Source organism: Eleutherodactylus coqui, chromosome 8 (assembly GCF_035609145.1).
Source record: "Eleutherodactylus coqui strain aEleCoq1 chromosome 8, aEleCoq1.hap1, whole genome shotgun sequence".
Taxonomy (NCBI): domain Eukaryota; kingdom Metazoa; phylum Chordata; class Amphibia; order Anura; family Eleutherodactylidae; genus Eleutherodactylus; species Eleutherodactylus coqui.
In genome coordinates this window covers 150134883-150154999 of record NC_089844.1, presented here as the reverse complement: position 1 = coordinate 150154999, position 20117 = coordinate 150134883, and the positions used below count along the sequence as shown (strand labels likewise).

General features: G+C 48.2%; 1 protein-coding gene across 1 annotated transcript; it reads right to left on the bottom strand.

The window, feature by feature from the left end:
* Positions 1-1821: 1821 nt before the first annotated feature.
* COPS3 (COP9 signalosome subunit 3) lies at positions 1822-20107 on the bottom strand. The gene is made up of 12 exons (XM_066576687.1): positions 19935-20107; positions 14433-14562; positions 10909-11021; positions 10774-10823; positions 8438-8530; positions 8007-8186; positions 6605-6745; positions 6346-6519; positions 4963-5049; positions 3715-3828; positions 2749-2829; positions 1822-2145 (listed from the first exon to the last, which is right to left on the bottom strand). Exons 1-12 carry the CDS (start codon positions 19987-19989, stop codon positions 2092-2094), a joined length of 1272 nt encoding a protein of 423 aa, XP_066432784.1. The 5' UTR covers positions 19990-20107; the 3' UTR covers positions 1822-2091.
* Between the last annotated feature and the right edge of the window lie 10 nt (positions 20108-20117).

The window sequence follows — 20117 nt, the reverse complement described above, 5'->3', positions numbered from 1 at the left end:
TGCGCCAATGAGCCATCAATGGAGCAAGACACGGCACACAGCGGCAACCCTCCCCTCATCTCACACCATAAGCCGGTCTGTATTACTATTGGAATCACCAACTATAAAACCATTCCTACAGCCGATGGCCACGTGACCATCTCATCTCATCTGATTCTAGACCAACTAGACGCTACAGCAAGTGGTGATGGTCAAGTAATAAGACGGTACAGGCGGCATTTTCTGTTTTCTACAAGCCCATCTTTTCTAACGTGAACCCCTGAAATACTTCCAGACATTCGCAATGTACACCGAATGAGGTTTATTAGAGCCGGCGCTTCCCTGTATGGAAAATAGGCCTGTGACCACGGATGCAGCATAGTGACAAGTTTTCTGTGGAGCCACATTAGATGTTGGAATCACTCAGATTGCTGGATTTTCCTAAGGCCGGGTCATCGGTTCTAAACTAGTAGGGATTTCATTGCCAAGCTTATGGAGTTTTGGCATGTTGCGGTGCAGAGCGTATACAGAGAATAGCGTGATCAGGGCAAGACATTCAGCAGAAGGGGATCCTGTGAATGGTAACAACTCTGACAAAAGGGGTCAGAGGAGGATGTAAGGAATCTCTCAGCAGGCACAAGAGTAGCCAAATACAACACTGGTGCGCTAAATAATGTGTCCAAATATGCAACTAACCGTTCCTTAGCATGGATGGGCTAAAACAGCAGACGACCAGCTCCAGCACCATTGTGTCTAAGAGAAACAGAAATACGAGACTCCAGGGAGCAAAAGAGCTTTTAAAAAAACACGCCTGGTCGAATGAATCCAGATAACTGTTGCCCTGTGCTGATGGGGAGGTCAGAATTTGGCGCAAGCAGCATGAAATTAATGAACCCTTCCCATCAGAACCTCCACCTAATATGCAGTAGCTACAAAAATCTTCCTGTCCGCAGGGTCGGTATTACTACACAACGAATTAATCACCTAGTAGACTCTACGCCACAATGATTTGCTGCATTTCTGAAGGCCAAAGATGGTGCAACATGCTATGAGATTGATGGGGTGGGGGGTGGGGGGGGGGCTAATAAAATGGGCTATTTCATACATGTTAAAGGGGTTGTCCCGCGGCAGCAAGTTGGGTTATACACTTCTGTATGGCCATATTAATGCACTTTGTAATGTACATTGTGCATTAATTATGAGCCATACAGAAGTTATCAAAAGTTATTCACTTACCTGTTCCGTTGCTGGCGTCCTCGTCTCCATGGTTGCCGTCTAATTTTCGCCGTCTAATGGCCAAATTAGACGCGCTTGCGCAGTCCGGGTCTTCTCCTCTTCTCAATGGGGCTCCGTGTAGCTCCGCCCCGTGCCGATTCCAGCCAATCAGGAGGCTGGAATCGGCAATGGACCGCACAGAAGCCCTGCGGTCCACCGAGGGAGAAGATGCCGGCGGCCATCTTCAGCAGGTAAGTAAGAAGTCACCGGAGCGCGGGGATTCAGGTAAGCGCTGTTTGGTGTTCTTTTTTAACCCCTGCATCGGGGTTGTCTCGCGCCGAAAAAAAAAAAACCCGTTTCGGTGCGGGACAACCCCTTTAAGTGTTTCTTATATCCAGTGCTCACCTCCTTTTGCTGTGTACACCAAGACCTAAGCAACAATGAATCCCCACATCGCTATCAGTGTCATCTACAGCAGCGGCACACCACATCCGTGTCATTTACCATATACTCACACAGTGGGGACAGGAGCAACATGTCAGCACATAGAAGTGTCTGAATCCCCTTAAGCTTTCGTGTGTATCAGCTGTCTGCCTACTGCACAAGAGCAAATGAAGGTTCCAGAGACAAATTCACAACAGACTTTATTTGTATAGGTCGTTTTCCGTTCCTCAGTATAACTTTGAACGCATACAGCACTGAGAGAAAAAGAAAGTTTTCATAAATATTGGTTTTCCGTTTTTTTTATTTTTCATTAAATGTCCAGGCATAGAGGTGGTGGCATTTCTACCCAGTTTGTTATCGAAGACGTTGGTTTTTGGGTGGAATTCGGAAAAAAAGGTTTTGCATTGCTGACTATCCATGTTCTGGAGATGTGGGATGCAGGGTCGTCCGCCTTCAAGAATAGCTCGATGGCTTGTTTCCTGAGTCGTCCTCCTGAGAGCCCATGCTCTGCAATTCACAAAAAGCCGGGTTAGAGTACAGAATGACAACTCTGTTTTAGAACAAGTCACCTATATTAGCCTATAATAGAACCTGCATTAAAAGGGTTGTCCCACCAAAGCAGGTCACCCTCAATCCACAAGATATGGAATAACTTGCTGATCAGTGGGGAGGGTGGAGGCAACCATCGAGACCCTCCGAGATGCTGAGAACAGGACTCCCGACATATCCTTCAGGCACCTGGCAATCTGGTGGTCTCACTGAAATTAATGTAGTAGGTATGGATGTGTGACTGCCGCTGCCTTCACTTCTGGACGTGCTGGAGTCCCATGCTCAGTGTGTGTGGTCCCAGCGGTCATCAGCAGATTATTCCCCATCCTGTGGAAAGCAGATGACTTGTTTTTGTAGGACAACCCATTTAAAATAAAAAATGGTGGAACATTTCAATAAACTTTATTGATAAATTCCTGAAGAACCCCTTTATGTCTTTGTGCAATTAATGTCTAAAACAAAGTATTGATCCTGCCTATGGAATGTGCAGGCCATGCTGGGAGCTGTAGTTTCTCCAGTGGGACAGTCTCATACTACAGGCCACAATCAGCTGATTATTACCTTCTGAACAAACTGTGGGTTCACCGTGATTTCTTGATCCATTGCTTTTAATCGATCGTCAAGGTCTATACAGCGTAGCATCTAGACCAGAAACAGAGGGTATAAGAGACCATATAGGCTGGCGGCCATACAAAATACAACCACATGCTCACATAGTAGAGAAAACACAGAAACAGTAGTGACAAGCCAAAGAGTCACAATACTAGATCACTACAGACAAACAATTGCATCCAAAGTGGTTCCCCACCTTAATTCCACATAGCAATGCCTATAATACGTCCACACACACCCATTTTAATGCAAATTGTAATAAACCCAGCCTTCTGTATTTTGGTTCCCAGACATCCCATTAAACGGGAATTGCTGGTGTGCATACTATAGACTGAGCACGGTAATTAATTACCCCATTAAAGGAATTCTGACAGCAGTTTGGCCAATGCAAACCTGCTGACAGATCCACATGGGGGCAGTAGGGAATAAAGATGCCTTCAGTAAATCTGTCGGTCGCTGCATCTTCTAATTCCTGGCATGCGCACACTGCAAGTGCGACTTCCAATCACAAGAGCAAGGGGTTTGGGGTAATCCTGTTTGTCCCACTTCCGGTTGATTCTGCATTGCAGGTCTCATCGCTATAGCTCAGCTATTTTCATCGGCACCAATGAAATGAATGAAGCAGCACCATGTAATATGCGGCCAGGGCGCCTTTCAAAGGAGCCATGATGCAGAAGAAACCGGAAATAGGGCGAACGTGACACCTCACCATCCCTTATTGGGATCGGTGGAGATCCCAGTAGTGCCCCCCCACGGTCAGCTAGTTATTCCCCATCCTCTCACAGGAATGCCCCTTTAACTATCCACAACAAGCATTACTCTATGAATCACTATAGTTATAGTTCTCTGTCTTATGGACCCGTCGATAAAGGAAACAGTAACTCTTACCTCCCACCCCAAGAAGCAGCGACTTACCTCCTGATCAATATTGTGAAGCATAGCAGGATTGTTGTATTTCTCGGGATTATCATGAAAGCACACCATGCCATCCTTCTGATTAATACTTGCAAAGATTTCTCCATCCTCTATCTGAGAAGAGAAAATCTATAGTAAAATATAGAGTAAAAGACATAAAATGTTCAGACTAGGTTTACACTCCAACTCCACAATGTTATGCAGAGGGGGACATGGGAACCCCGTTCTCAGGATTGGGGGTGGGTGGGGTGGGGCTCAGTGGCAAGATCCCCACAGATCAGCAAGTTAACCTCCATCCTGTGGAGAAGCGATAACTTGAGATCCTGGTACAACCCTTTAAAACATTAGTAGTATGAGGCACTGCATGCAGCTCCACCAATGCGTGCTTCAGATAGCAAAGTCATGCAGCCACCTTGGTTTGTCCAAAACAGAAGTGTCTCTTTAATGCGGTTGTCCCATTATAAGAAAAACATTTTTTAAAGAACAGCTGACCATGCCCTAAAACAAAAGCAGCAATACTCACCTCTGATCTCCCCCACCCCAGTAAACAGCACAACAGCTCCAGAACATGCTACCCATGATCTGAGCGTTGATGCCAGGAGAACGGACGGTAACGCTGCAGGTTCCAAATTACTTCTACTGTAAACAGATCATGAGAGCCACAGGAGCCATTGCATCACTTACTGGGGGGGGGGGGGAGGGGGGGGCAGAGGAGAGAGACAGATGAGTATTGCTGCTATTAATTTTAAGTCATGGCCAAGTGTTTTTGTTTTGGTTTTTTAAATACTGAGCCGACCCCTTTAAGACAAGACCAGGTATGTAGTGTAAGAAGGTAGGGCTGTCACCAAATTAGATCCGCAAGGGATCTATGGTGCTGTCAGTTTGGATCATTAGACCCGTGTGACTAGGCCCGATCTTGCACTCGTGTGATTTCAGCCTGAGGCCAGTTTCACATGTGCAGTTTGTGGCCAGGTACACAAGATGATCTCAAAGAGAGAAGTATCAGTCTTAGATGTTCCTTCCCGCTCAAGAAAGTTGCCAGAAAAAAAAAATAAAAAATTTGTTGTGATGCCTGCCTTACACTTCTGGGAAAAAGCTAGAACTTCCAGTTTTAACCCGTTAATTTCCATGGTGTACACAGTTATGTGAGCGGCTAGGGTCGAAATACGGTGCACTGCGATATTTTAAAGTCCCAGAAGTGTGACCTTTGCATCAGATGAACCATTTCTTGCATACATCCATTCTTACCATATACAGAACATATTTTTCAGCCTCTTGAGCACCGGATAGTTGAACTCGACTGGCCATGTCTTGTAATGAAAGCGTTAAGAAGGTCTAGAAGAAGAAAGTCAGGAGAGCAGAATTACAGACATGGAAGTGTATAAAGAACTGGCAGAACATTTACAGTAACGGCTGATTTAGACAACGATTATCGCTCAAAGCCATCGTTTGAGAGATAAATCGTGTCTAACTGCACTGACAGTGACCAGTTTTCGTTAAGCCGTCGCTGATCTTTCAGTATGCTGAAAGATCAGCTATCAGGGATTCACAGCGGAATACAGCTGATACTATTGTTTCAGCTGTATCCCGCTCCCTGAAGACAGGCGGGGTATGAAGAACAGAGCAGTCCAGCTGGGTTCTGCATCCCTCGCTCAGAGCCCTCAGCTGCATAACAGCCAGATGCAGAAGGCAAGAAACCCCCGCTTGTCTTCTGCATCCTACAGTCGGAGCACTCGGCTGTATAACAGACGGGTGCTCCGAGCGGAGAACTTTTGGGTGCAGAAGACAAGCGGCCCCACTTGTCTTCTGCATCCGCCGCTCGGAGCGCAAGGTGATCACTCAATGTTTGAGCGATCACCTTGCGCTAAAAAGCACACAGCGATTATCGCTCAAAAATCATTCAAAAGACTTTTTGAGCAATAATCATTGTCTCTAAACCAGCCTTTAGACCCTTGAAAAGGTGGACTGTTCTACAAGTCGTATAACAAAGCATCCTCAAGACTGCTGCAATGATAGATCAATACACGCTGATTTTACACGTGCGGGAGACAGAGGGTTTGTGCAAGATCATAATGTCTGCTTTCTTCCTGAAACAGCACCACCCTTGTCCACTGGCAATGTGTGGTATTGCAGCTCAGCCACTTTCAACTGAAAAGGGGCAGGGTTGTAGTACCACACAGTCCATTGAGAAAAGGGTCACTGCCTCTGGAAGGCGGCAGCTGTATTTTTATAATCTTAAGGCTACATGCACGAAGTAGTCCAATTTGTGAACTGGGGGAAGAGGGGAAAAAAAAAAAAAAAACAGCCCGAAAAATCAAATGGAAATGGCACATTTAAAAGGATGTATGAACAAAAAAAAAAAAAACCCACACATAATGGCAATCTACATTTGTAAGGAATCCCCTGTGAAACACTTGGAAAAAAAAGTTGGAAAAGTTGCAGAAAACTTCTGACAATCACAAGAACGTCAATATTAGAATTCTTGTGGCGGTCATAATGTTTTTCTCTGTATGGAGATACTGCGGTTGTAGTAAGCCAACATATAAGAGCCACAAACGTAGAGGGCTACAATGTGCAGGCTGTCCATATGCCGCCATTGACATGTGATAGTAAGCCATGAACGTCACTCACTTTGGTAAGCCTCTGTATATTCTTTTTGTATAGGGAGGACAGACATTGTTTCACCAGCCCCATGTTATTGTCTCTGGTAAAGGTCTCGCTGTGTTTGTTCACCAGGTTCCTCAGCTCGGATGGGTTGTTGGATGCGTAGACTTGTGCCAGCTCGTGGTAAGCATTGCTAAGAGGCTGTAAAATAAAAGACATGGGCAGCTCCAAATTGTGCGGCACGAACCCAGTAATACAACCACCTCAACATACATCAGACACTCACCTTAATAAATCTACCAACAATCTGTGAGGTATATTTAGGCAGCGGCTGGACCTTTCCTAAGAGTATCAAAGAAACTAGGATATACTTCTTATAGGATTCCAACATGATGTGACTAACAGCCATGGCCGGCGTCGTGATTGCCTGCAAAACCAAGAAAACAAAACAGAGTTATCTATAATCCAGTTGGTCCAAGATTTCTTGTCCTTCGATAAGTTTGTCCAAGAAAAGACTTGTGCAGGCGGACATTACGTCCAATCTCAATGTGTCCTATATATCACTATGTCCAACCTAGATTTTATCCACTTAGCACCGGTAAAAGGGTTTTTACATAGACTATATGTTCCAGAGGAGAACACATCTTTTCTTAAGTATGGCATAAAGTATCAGCGGCAAAATGTCAAATGTCCTACTGGACGAGGAAAGCAATTGGCTGAAATGTGGATTGGACTAAAGAAATTGGGCGAAGTCTCCTGAAACCATAAATCCATTTATTATACACATAGTATCTTTATGCACTGAAAGGCCCATTTATTAGGGACGTCTTTCACGAATGGCTCTTCCCTATATGGAAATGGTGACCCCAAAGTGAAGCCTAAAAATCAAGTGTTCTGTGGATCAGTTTCAGTGTGAATCCACATTAGATGGAAAAATCCAGCGATCTGAGCGACTTCCAGCGAGGTCCGGTCATCAGTGCTGGACTAGCCGGGGCGTCACTGCCAACAGGGAGGTGGGGGGGGGGGGGGGTGTGTTTCTCATGTATACGGAGAATGGCGTAATCAAGAAAAAAACCCGCTGAAACGGGGTCCTGAAGACAGAAAAACTACTTGTCGCTGAAAGGGGTCAAAGGAGGAAGTCAAGAATTGTTTTGGCAAACAGGCGCTGCAGTCAAACTTAGCCAAATACAAAACCAAAGTGTCTGAACGCACAACTGGCCATTCCTTAATACAGATGGACTAACGGCAGATGACCAGTTCCAGCACCATTATGGCTAAGAGAAACAGAAAAGGGAGACTCCAGGAGGGGAAAAAAAAAAAAACGTGCATCACTGATCAGCGGTAAATCATTTCTATTGCAACACGCTGATGGGAGGGTCAGAATATGGCACAAGCAGTATGAATTGCTGGACGCTTTCTGTCAGTTGGTTGGTGGAGATGGGAATATTTTCTTGGCACACCCTGGCTCCTCTAACAGCTGTGGATGGACGCCATGATGAATTTCTGCAGTTCTAAAGGCCAAAGGAGGAACAACGCACTACTAGATGGCAAGCTCTAATAAAGTGGGCATCCAGTATATCCATTCCATTCACTTCACACATAGAATACATAGATTATATTCCAAATTTCTGGATTAGAGGACTATCGCCATAATTACATATTTTTGTCCTATCTGACATCCTTTGTACCTGCTCATAGAAGTAAAGAGCCCTCTCGAAGTTCTTCAGCCCTGTATATACCATCCCTCCGTAGTAATAGTAGCACAGGAAGGGCCTGGCGTCGTACGCTCCGTTCTCTTTACATATGTCCATCATATCTACATCCAAGTAAGCGAGTGCCGGCTTAAAACATTTCGCTAACAAGCAGAGCTGTGAGAACAAGAGAAAAACTATAAGTCTCAGAACTTCCAAACATACCTGCCAGGAGTGAAAGATCCACAACAGCAGAAATATTAAACCATATCCCCCATTAGTAGATGACAGCTACAATCAGCGACTCTAGCTCAGTTGCATCAGACTACTGTATTGTCCATCCCCCATGCTTTATACTTCTGCTTTTTCACATTAGCTGCTGTACAAGGCGAGCAGATCTCCATTACAGCAGGGACACAATGTGTTACCTGGCAGAGATCTGCATGAATTGAGGTCAGCTGATTTGTATTCATTTGCATCTTGTCTATGGCTTGTCTGAGAACGCAGATTCCTCGTAAAGGCTGGAAATAGGAAAAGGAAGAAAAGGCATGTTAAGTCTGCAGCTGCTTCAAATAACCCTGCATAAAGAGCAAATCCCTAACACGGTTGCTGTAACGCACACTCCTAGCAATCTCCATGCATCACGACCAAGGAGCACACGTTATATTTGGGGTTAAGACCATGTAGCTTCAAGGAACATACACATAGATGTAATACATATGAGGTAGCAGACAGCAAGTCACAGAGTAATAAGGAGCACTTAAAGGGGTATTCCAGGATTTTTTAACCGATGACCTATCCCCTGGATAGTAGTTGATGGACGGGGATCCGTCGCTTGAAACCCCCTTCCATCAGCTGATTGTCCGGCCTGTTGTCAGTGCAGCGGACTGGATATTGTCATCAGTGGTCAGCGTAGGAAGTGCGAGCGCAGACTTCACTTCCATTGAATTCAATGTAAATTCTGTAAGAGCAGGGTGGCACCCCAAATGAGAGCAAAGCCAACACTGCCAGGGAATAGATCAGTTAAAAAAAAACGACAACCGGAATATCCCTTTAAGGGTTTTGTCCATTTATATGAAGCTTTAGGCCTCATGTCCATGGGGAAAATCAGGCCCGCTACGGATTCTCCATGGAGAATCTGCGTTCTCCATTGAGAATCCGTAGTGGGTCCCTCCTGCCCCGCGGACATGAGGGCTGAAAATAAGAATAAACTTACCCGCAGCGGACCATGCAGATCTTCTCTTTGCGGCCGCATCTTCTTTCTTCAGCCGGCGGATGTGCTCGCGCGCATGCGCCAGGCCAAAGAAAGAAGATCCGGCCGAAGAAGAGAAGATCTGCACGGTCCGCTGCGGGTAAGTTTATTCTTATTTTAGGTCTCCCGCAGATCCGGACGGCTTCCATAGGCTTCAATAGAAGCCTGCCGGAGCCGTCCCGGCGGGGGACCCGCACCTAAATGGAGCATGTCATTATTTTTTTTTTTCATGCTCCATATTTTTTTTTAATTCCCTTTTATTGACCATCCGCGGGTATTTATCTACCCGCGGGTGGTCAATGCATCCCTATGGGGTGCGGATCCGCGGGCGGGCGAGTTAAAATCCACTGCGGATTTTAATTCTTTGTTTCCCCGTGGAGCTGAGGCCTTAAAAGGGGCACTCTGGAGCCTGGGTGAAATTTTAATGATTTCCTTAACATTTCCACAAAAAAATGGCATAATTCTAGCGTTTGCTGCAATGTATCCAAGTCTCAGCAACAGTGTAGCAGACCGATACATTGTAGCAAATTAGGAGGATAGGAGTTTATGCTGCTGCATAGAGAACAATTCCTGAGTGAGCAGTGTTACATCAGGACAGGTTGTCATCTTTTCATGGCAAGCACTGAATGTTCCTCTTCACTATCAGCAAGCAGAGATCTTAAAAAGTACAAAGAATTTAAACTAAATTGGTTATATTTCCTTAGAACATTTCATACGCTGGTCTAAAGGCCTCCATACACGTTAGACTTTAGTCATCGGACCCCCCCCCCCCCCCCCCCCCGATAACGGAATGTCTGTCCGACTCTGATGTGTATGGCGGCACCATAACTTTCCCCCAGGAGATGTTTGTAAGGAAGGATTGGGGAGGTTGAATTTCAATGCTTGATCTTGTGTTCCCTGGGAGATAAGAGGCTGCTAAAGCCGTGCAACTGCAGCTTACCTCCCTAAACACACAACGTTCATGTGTATGAGGGAGGCCGGAGGAAACAACCGTCAGATGAACGATTGCTCATCCGACAGGTGTTGAAGACTTATGAGCATCTTTAGTGGATTTTGCACTGATGTCAGTGTGACACAGTGGTAGAACTTTCCATTATACAAGGATTAGGCTTAAAGGGGTTTTCAAGATAACCATTATTGGTGACGTATCCTCAGAATAGGTCATCAATAGTTGATAGGCCAATTAGCTGATCAGGCGCCTGCTGTCAGAGCTGATACACAGAGGTAGTGAGTGGAAGCTGCTGCTCCAACCCCGGTGTAGTGGCCAGGTTTTGTAACTTTAGGCACTGCTCTCATTAAAATATGTAGGAGCTGCACCTGCAGTTACAAGCGTTAACCACAACACCGGGGTCAGAGCAGCAGCTTCCGCTCTGTACCTGTGTGCAGCAGAGCCGACAGCAGGAGTCAATCAACTATTGATGACCTATCCTAGGGACAGGTCATTAATAGTATGTCCCTGAAAAGGCCCTTTAAGTTATGCAAGATGTAATGCAACTCTGACATACAACTGACCTGTTTTCTCTCCACAAGTGCATTTGTTAACTGATGGCAAAGACCAGCAACTGCAAGGTGAAAGGAAATACAAGGGTAATTCAGTGCCTGCCGTGTACAGGAAGCCCCCCCATCACCATATAGGATAATACTCACAGGTGTCTGTGGCGTATCTAATGTGCTCCCCATTACAGGTACTGATAAAGAGCTGGACTTGAGAAAACAAAGTCTCGAAATCAGGAATACTGGGCATGGAAAACTTCACAAACCTGCAGGGGGAGACAAGCAGAAGAGTTAGGGGGACAGCAGTTAGAGGTTATCAAGGAAGAGAAGCGGGGGACACGGGCCACAGACCTCAATGGAGAAAAACACAGGGGCCGGTCACACATGTAGAAATATTGGTTCTACACACGTAGAGGTACAACTTCCCAAAGCCAGAATGTGTGACTGATCAGGGGCGACCCCCACCCCCAATACAGCCAGTTTGTGCAGCACTTTTTTTCAGTTCTACATAAAGTGGTAAATGACTGGCCAGTCACGTCATACACTTATTTTGGGTCGACCACAGCCAAACTTTTCCAGTCAGGCAGATCACATTTTTGACTGACAGAAGTCACCTTCAGTTAGCAGCCATCTTGGATCTTTAATGCCTCCTTCACTACAGCTGCAGAGGTCCAATTACCTCACTTTATCTTGTCCTGTCCCTGCCTTCCCGTTCTAGACAAATCCTCATAATGGGTTCAACACAAACACAACCCCAGGCCCTGGTTGTAGGGGGTCAGGGGAGGGGGTCTTTGCATCTACCAGACTCTTAAAATCTTTAAAGGGGTTGCCTGGTTACAAATTAAGTTTTTAACATTAGAGACAAATGGGTTGAAATAAACTAAACTGTGCTCACCTGTTCACTGCACTGCAATTTTCCTGGTCTCTGACAGCAGAAGTTAGGTGACCGCAGCAGCCAATAAGACGACGCAGCGGCACCGTTTGAAACTCCTGGCATCATGGCACTCAGGATGTTAGCGCTGATGCCAGAATAATAGGCAGTGATGCTGCAGCCTCTGATTGGCTGCGGAAGTCATCCGACATCGGCTGTCAGACCGAGGGAATCGCAGGGCTGCAGCACTGCATCGGGTCTGAGGACAGATAAGAATTGTTTATTTTAACCCATTTTGCTTCCATTGCAAAAACTTAAAGGGGTTGCCCAAAGTTTATATATATATTTTTTTTTTAAAAGGTTTTCTTTCTTTATTTTTTTTTTTAAGAAAAAGGGTCCCTCAGTGTATAAACATAATAGAGAGCTCATAGAATTCATGCTCGCCTCTTCCCACTTGTCCCCCACTAGTGGCTCTGGGTCTCCTCTGCGTTTATCTACAGACGGGCATGTGATGTCCTGAAAATCTGCTGCTGCAGCCAATGGCAGAGCTTAGTGATGACCGCTGAACGACATAATTGGCTACAGCAGCTCATTTGGAGACGAGTCAGGCTTACTGCAGTCTGCCTGTAAAGAGGATGTCAGCAGGGAGAGAGGAGCCACCTACGGGACAGAGGAGTGTATGAGCTTTTTATTAAGTTTGCACAGTGGGAGCCCTTTAAAACAATAAATTAAAAAAAAACAACCTTCTGACAACCCCTTTAATTGGAACCCAATAACCCCTTTAAACAGACCGTACCTAGACAGGAGGTCCGGACCTCCCCTTGGCTGAATACCTAATTGAGGGCTATTTTAAAAGGCAGGATGAACACTGTGTTCTATTCTAAAAGTAATTGGCCTGGATTTTTACTATTAATGGCCCATCCTCAGGATCGCTCATCAATAGTTGATCGGAAACACTCTGGATCTCTGCCAATCAGCTGCCTGCTAGGCCTGCTGTCAGTGAGGACAGTGCTGGAAGCATGCAGCAGGCCAGATTGGAACTGCAGTGAATTCAATGGGAGCTGTGACTGCAGTACCAGCCTGCACCTCTGCAATAGAGACAGCGTTATCGGCCTTCAGCGCTGTCCTTACTAACTGCGGATACGGCGAACAGCTGATCAGCGGGGATCATGAGCAGCAGAGCTTTGTTGATCAACTAGCAATGATCCATCCTGCTGATAGATCAGCAATAGTAAAAGTCACAGACAACCCCTGTAACGCAATCTTTCAGTCCTGGGAAAGACAGGGAGTGGGCTGAGAATTGTGTCACATGAGCAATGCAAGCCATGTCAGTGCAGACTATCAATGGACAGCATGCATCGAGTAGGCCACAAATCAGCATGGAGGAAAGACTGATCCCCTTCTGTATGCACATACAGGAAAGCACCAGGTAACAGTACGGTGAAAAAGTGTTAAGGGAGTGTGGAAAAAGTCTGTAAAGTAAGAATTTTGTTTTTCAAGAATAGAGGGCATCAGACTGACTCCAAGTGTATTCTGCAGCAGGACAACAACCCCAAACATCCAGTGAATGTCACTAACCATCTTCAGTGTGAAGAACAAGGAGTTCTAGAAGTGATGATTTGGCCCCACAGAGCCCTGATCTCACATCATACAGTCTAGCTGGGATTACATGGACATACAGAAAGATATGAGTGAGCCGACATCCACAGAAGATCTGTGATTAGTTCTCCAAGATGTCTGGAAGAATCTCCCTCTCAACTTCCTTCAAAAACTGTGTGCAAGTGTACTGAAAAGGACTGATGCTGTTTTGAAGACAAAGGGCGGTCACACCAGACAGTGATGAGATTTAAGGCCCTTTTACACAGGACGATTGCTGTTCCGGCTCCTGCAGGGTTTTGGTCAATAATTGTCCCGTGTAAAAGCATCAGTGTAAACAGCGGGTCATCAGAACTGAATGGGCACTGCTTACAGTGAATGGAGAGGGGCGGGGGGAGAGAACTCTCTTCCAGCTGCCCCACCATGAGGCGATACTCACTCCTGTGTAACAGCAAGGCATCGTTTGCCCAACACTCCTCCCGTGTAAAAGGGCCTTCAGATTTCTCTTTTCTTCAGTAACTTTGCATTTTATTAATTGAAACAAACAACTATTATAAAACACCTCTATATTTGAAAGCATTCTTACTTTGCAGTGTTTTTTTCCCACACCTGCTTAAAACTTTTGCATAGTCCTGTAAATGCATCTGTCAGGTCTCTGGACAAATTCTTTCCATAGAACCAGAAGATCAAAAGAATCTTTACCCTTAAGATCAGGTGCCAACAACAACGAATGTCTACCACTAAACATTTATCCCTTACCCATAGTGCCCTATGGAGAATAAGTGTTGGATCACTGAGGGTCTCACTTCTAGGACCCCAGGTGATCAGAAGAATAGTGCACCCGAATCCCCCATGTGAATGAAGGAGCTGTGTGCATGGTCAACTGCTGCTCCATTCACGAGGCGCTTGACAACTTCCCTCCATCCGTCCCATAGAAGTGACTACAGCGGCGGGCATACGTGCGCACCGTTGCTCCAGTCACATGGGGCATCTTTCTGCAGATTGCTTGGGGTCCCCATCGTCAGACCCTCAGAGATCAGACATTTATTCCCCATCCTGGATCAAGAATAAATGTCTAATGGAGAAAAGCCTTTCAGACCAAAGTGGATTCTTCAGAATGAGTTCTTTCACTGATGGACATACAGCATCTCTATAGAAGCACGCTGTAATCCTGCTGTCCCAGCGGCGTCATTCTCCAGTCCATACTTACAGAACGGCAAGGACCCCCAGGGAATGCTCCTGGACATCGAGAGCCCCCAGCACTGTATCTAGATGAGAGAGGTTCTTGGCCAGCAGCTCGCCGCTCTTGTTGATGAGCTCACACAGCTGAGTCATTTGTCCTGTAACACAGAGGATTATATACATCACATACAATATAAGATGACAGGGGTGAGATATGGGCATCGCATGGCCTCCCACCCCGCAATCACCCGTGTACGAACCCCTCATCACTGCAGGACAGTGAGACATGGCACACTGAGACCCATGATGCACTGGGGGTCCGAGGACCTACTGATCTCTCCCGGACCATCCTTACCTAGTGTAACCCTACAGATGCCAGATTCCCATAAATACTGACCTTCCGACATCCAGACGCCCCCAGTACAAATCAGCTGAACTAAGACAGCTCACTGGGGGAGCCTATAATGAGCTATGTCTGGTTCAGTGGTGGTGCAGGGGGTCCTGTCTTGTGGCACCGAACATGGGGCCGTGTGAAGACTGCCAAAGTGATAGGTCGGTTTCCGATCCTGAAATTATTTTTAAGAGCCAAGCACTGTTACCTACCACAAGGCCCCCCGATACCTAAAGAGTAAGCCTGTCCAAGCGTCACCATCCACAGCCATACACCTGTGTGTGTCTATCACCCACCTCTATCCCCCTCTGCTCCCGTACCCATGTTTTCTACCTGCACAAAAAAAAAAAAACACGCCCATCCCACCACGAGGTGGTGTGTGTGTATGACCAACATGATCCGTAGCGAGGAAGTAGAGAACGTAGATTGTACAAAGGCTTCCTTATACATGATGGTTTAGGTGATGTAAAGGCATATAGGACCTGGAAAAGCCCTTCAGGCCCAACGTCCACAGGGGGGTTTGATTTGCGGAATCAACATGGGAGATCCGCAAATCAATCCACCCACAGGGAAGCCTGGGGCATCTGGAGATTAATTAAAGCACGTGGATTGGTTTTGCGGACCTTTCAGTCCAGAAAACAAAATCACAGAATGCTTCATTTTTGTGCAGATCCCGCACGGACGGCTTCCATGGAAGTCAATAGAAGCTATCCAATCCGTGGCACAACCACAGCTGACGTGTCACGGATCCGCGGCAAAGCAGCAGGAGTTTGGGGAGGGTGAGTTACTGCGCATGTCCGACAGCGAGCCGCGAGGACCATGCAGTACATCAAACCCGGAAGTGGAGACATCCGCATGGACGCTGCTGCAGGAATAATACAGGTACGCAGGAGTCACCGACAGGGCTGGACTCCGACCGGCCCGTGGACATGAGGCCTTAAAGAGGACCTGTCACCTTTCCAGACTTTCCCCATTTTAGTAAATGCTTGTACCGTCCTGGAGCCCCTTTCTCATGACTTATGGTTGTGACGTTCCTCTGTTACTCCTCCTGACTCCTTATGGGAAAAAAATTAAACAAATAGCAACTTGACCCCGACTGAAGAGATGTGCCCTGCACCGCCAACAATGTCACCCTCAAATACTAATATCCACTTCTAGGAGGAACAACAGAGGAACAGCGCGACAGGAAGAAAGACGCTCCAGAATCTTCTCATGGAGAATAGAATTACTTTAGGAGTTCCTGCACTTTTATGTCGGAGCTCTTCCAGCGCCGCTGCCTGTTTTCGGCAGCTGAAGACAGCCCGACTAGCACTTATATAGTACTATGTGGGGCCGCCTTCAGTAGCTGCAAGGAACCAGAAATGGCGGACAGAGCGGGAGCGCAGGTCCTCTCTAAACAAACCTGCCCGGACCAGCGACCGTTCCTCTGTACGGATGTGCCCACACATTAGGGATCTTCTGCACCCCAAATATTTGCTTGCAGTATAATGGAGCCATAGTCATCAATAGTTAATCACCGAGGACCAGTCAGAGGGGATTCCCCTCGATCACCTGATCGCCCGACAGCCTGTCACTGCAGCAGTATGGACCTCGTAAGTGACCGAGCTGACTTCACTGCCACCGAAGCCCTCTGTTACACTCCTGGTAACAGAACATGCTGCGATTCTCCCCCAGGAGTGCAAAAGTGGCCGTTGATTTCCACTCATGGGCAGGGGAGAATCTTATCAGAGCATGTCTATGGACGGACATCGCTGCAGAATTTGTGGCGGGCGGCTGGCTGCGAAGTTCACAGCGATAATTCCTCCGCAGCACTGGGCCTTAATAGGTCTCACAGCTGTGGTTTTGTTACATTGTATCATGGCATTTTCATTCTCTGCCCCTTAAAGGGAGCATGAAAGCAGAAACTACAGGCCAAAGAGACGTTACTGACCAGAATGTGACCCGTTGGGCTGTGCAGCATTTCCCGGAGTGATGCAGTGATGCGTGCTGCGCCATTTCATCCTGAACTATAAAGCAAATCAGCAATAGAGGCTCCGAACAGATGTGGATGAGCCCCTGGACCTTCATATCTGTTGTGGGACCTCCGCTGCAGAGCCAGCATGAAGCAGCGTGTTGTACCAGAAGCTGGACGGACCCCATTATATAGTCAGGGATCCATTGTTCTCCATAGGCGCATATCCACGCCGTACGTATGTGATTACATTGTGCATGCGCCGTGCTTATTATAGGTGTCGTTGGGTACATTGTGCATGCGCCGTGCTTATTATAGGTGTCGTTGGGTACATTGTGCATGCGCCGTGCTTATTATAGGTGTCGTTGGGTACATTGTGCATGCGCCGTGCTTATTATAGGTGTCGTTGGGTACATTGTGCATGCGCCGTGCTTATTATAGGTGTCGTTGGGTACATTGTGCATGCGCCGTGCTTATTATAGGTGTCGTTGGGTACATTGTGCATGCGCCGTGCTTATTATAGGTGTCGTTGGGTACATTGTGCATGCGTCGTGCTTATTATAGGTGTCGTTGGGTACATTGTGCATGCGCCGTGCTTATTATAGGTGTCGTTGGGTACATTGTGCATGCGCCGTGCTTATTATAGGTGTCGTTGGGTACATTGTGCATGCGTCGTGCTTATTATAGGTGTCGTTGGGTACATTGTGCATGCGCCGTGCTTATTATAGGTGTCGTTGGGTACATTTCTTGCGGTCACCTGACAAAAGAAAAAAAAAAAAAAAAGAAACCATGCAGACTGCGTAAGATATGCTGCCCGACACTGCGGGATATGCTTCCTGCTGTGAGATGATTGTCTGGATCCAAGTGTAACAAACCCTCAGCTGTGAGCTGTATAAGGCTGGAGCTCACACCAGTGTATCCCACAACATGCAGGCTGTGTGATATATCTGTGCAGCACACAGTCATTGCATTCCGTCTGTGTGCCGCTCATCGCCATGTTCTATCTTGGCGTGTATGCTCGCGTGATATGTGCCAAGGTAGGACGTGCTGGGATTTTTCTTGCACGCATGTTTACCTATGTACGTGTTGTACCTATGCAGATTGGTACAACGCAGATGACAGTGCGCTGACACGCTCGGGTGCGCCGGGCTCAGGCCTCATGCCCACTTACATGCATGGATTGCACTGCTCAATCCCACAGCGGTATCCGTCCGCAGCCGTGGGGAGGGGTTAGACAGTTTCTTACCTCTCCGGATCCAGCGCGGGTCTCCTCTGAGCCGGCCGGATCTTCTTTCTTCAGCACGGTGCCTTCTTTTTGTTTGTGAATCTCCTGGTTTCCCGCGGCTCCTCCACAGTGACCGCTGCGGGTGTGCTGGGCATCGGACCGCTTCCACTGACTTCAGGTAAATGGAGCATGCTGCGATTTCTTCCCACACGTGCGATCCGCATGCCAGGGAGAAGGAAGAAAATCCCATCCGCATGCTTTTACTTGCCGTGCGGATGCTAATACATCCCTATGGGTGGCAAGACGGGCGGATCTCCCGTACAAGAGACGGGCATGGATGGTAATTAACTTCCACCTGTGGACATTGGGCCCAAGGCTGAACTCACCACTGCGCTGCGGACGCCGCTGTGCGTTATGGAAGCAGAGAACGGAATCCCCTGGATGTGCGGACCGGGCCACCAGGACTGTGCGGACCGGGCCACCAGGACTGTGCGGACCGGGCCACCAGGACTGTGCGGACCGGGCCACCAGGACTGTGCGGACCGGGCCACCAGGACTGTGCGGACCGGGCCACCAGGACTGTGCGGACCGGGCCACCAGGACTGTGCGGACCGGGCCACCAGGACTGTGCGGACCAGGACTGTGCGGACCGGGCCACCAGGACTGAAGATGCCGGCCAGGTGCTGGAGCTGAACGGAGGGGAAGGTCCTGCAGGCACCAGCTTAACATCCGCCACCTAATGCCGCATCCGGGCCGGCGACTGAATGAGGCCTCGACACCAACGTGAATATAACCTACAGGCTCGATCACACGGCCGAGAACATCACGCCAGACCTGTGCGCCGCGGATATGAACGCCATGGGGTAATACACACGAGTGATATCTCCCTGCAGTGCCCGATCCTTGGGTGTGCCCACGAAAAGCCTTGCCCATTGAGAACAGGAAACCCTCCGCTCCTCCTCGCTGCTTCCCTGGAGCGACACCCAACACCTCGCCTGCGCAGGGAGATCACGTCGGCGAGCGCCAGGGCGGGCCGAGAGTCACAGCCTGGTAGGCTAAGGTCATGCGGGCGATACGGTTCACTGACCTTCCTGTGTAGGCGTGTGTTGTTGCTGCATGTACGTGTTTCCCTTTTACACGCCTGTGCGGTCATCCGCTGTCACACGCATGCAACATACAAAGAAAAACCAGGCGGCCCAAGTGACGGCACTCTTCTTTTCACCGTCTCCTGCCAGCACACGTAAACCCCGGGCACACGGGCAACATCCGTGGGCACTGCACTTATTTGGCGCTCCCATAGACGGTCACGGGCGGCTGTGGTCACGGCTGCATACCGCAGTAAGGCTTAATGCACAATATCTAGCCATGAAATAAAGCCCGCCTGAAGCCGCCGGCTTACTTCATTGGGTCCGTTCGGATTACGGCGCGGGAACGACTTGTATCCCCCAAGTCACAGTAGACGTCAGACTGGTGTCACCGCAGCCGGCGGGCCGCTCACATTCAGGTGGCCCGCAGGTCACTATTTTACCACTAACTCACTGCTGGGTTCTGACATCACGTGTAGACAAGAATGTCCCCATTCACTGACAGCAAGCAGAGGTACTAGAACACAAAGTATTAGATAACACTATACTGCAGAGCCTGAGCGGCTCCACCACCCGCAGACATCAGTCCGAGGGCCGCAAAGACGACAACCCTCTCCATGGGGAGCTCTGCCCTACACTGGCGCAGTCACCGGGAAGCTGCCGCGAACAGCCAATCAGCCTCCAGCTCTTTCACTTCAGAGAATGAACGCGCTGATCTGATTGGTTGTTCCAGATATAAAGCGCTGATCTGATTGGTTGCCCGGGGTGACGACTCCTCCGCCTTCCTTCCCGCTAGTTTTCGGCCCCTTCCACCTCCGGCCCTCACCCGCCGCCGCACACGGGCTACACCCCGCCCGCCGCTCCCGCCTCCTCCTCACCTTGAGAGGACAGCTGCCTGACGCTGTTCACGAACTGCTCCAGAGCGGACGCCATGGTGCGGGGTGTCTCCCGCCTCCTCCGCGGAGGAGAGCCGGTGTCGGGAGCCGAGGGAGCAGGAGCACAGGCCGAGCTCACTCACCGCGCCGAAATGTCGCGAGAGTCCACGGCGCAGGCGGGCTGCT

What these genes read in the sequence shown, in the direction of transcription:
- COPS3 (XM_066576687.1), bottom strand. Translation starts at nt 19,989, where the DNA reads ATGGCGTCCGCTCTGGAGCAGTTCGTGAACAGCGTCAGGCAGCTGTCC. An exon ending in CAGGCAGCTGTCCTCTCAAG is followed by an intron (nt 14,563 to 19,934) that starts GTGAGGAGGAGG and finishes TCTGTGTTACAG; the next exon opens with GACAAATGACTCAGCTGTGT. An exon ending in CTGGGGGTCCTTGCCGTTCT is followed by an intron (nt 11,022 to 14,432) that starts GTAAGTATGGAC and finishes CTCCCCCTGCAG; the next exon opens with GTTTGTGAAGTTTTCCATGC.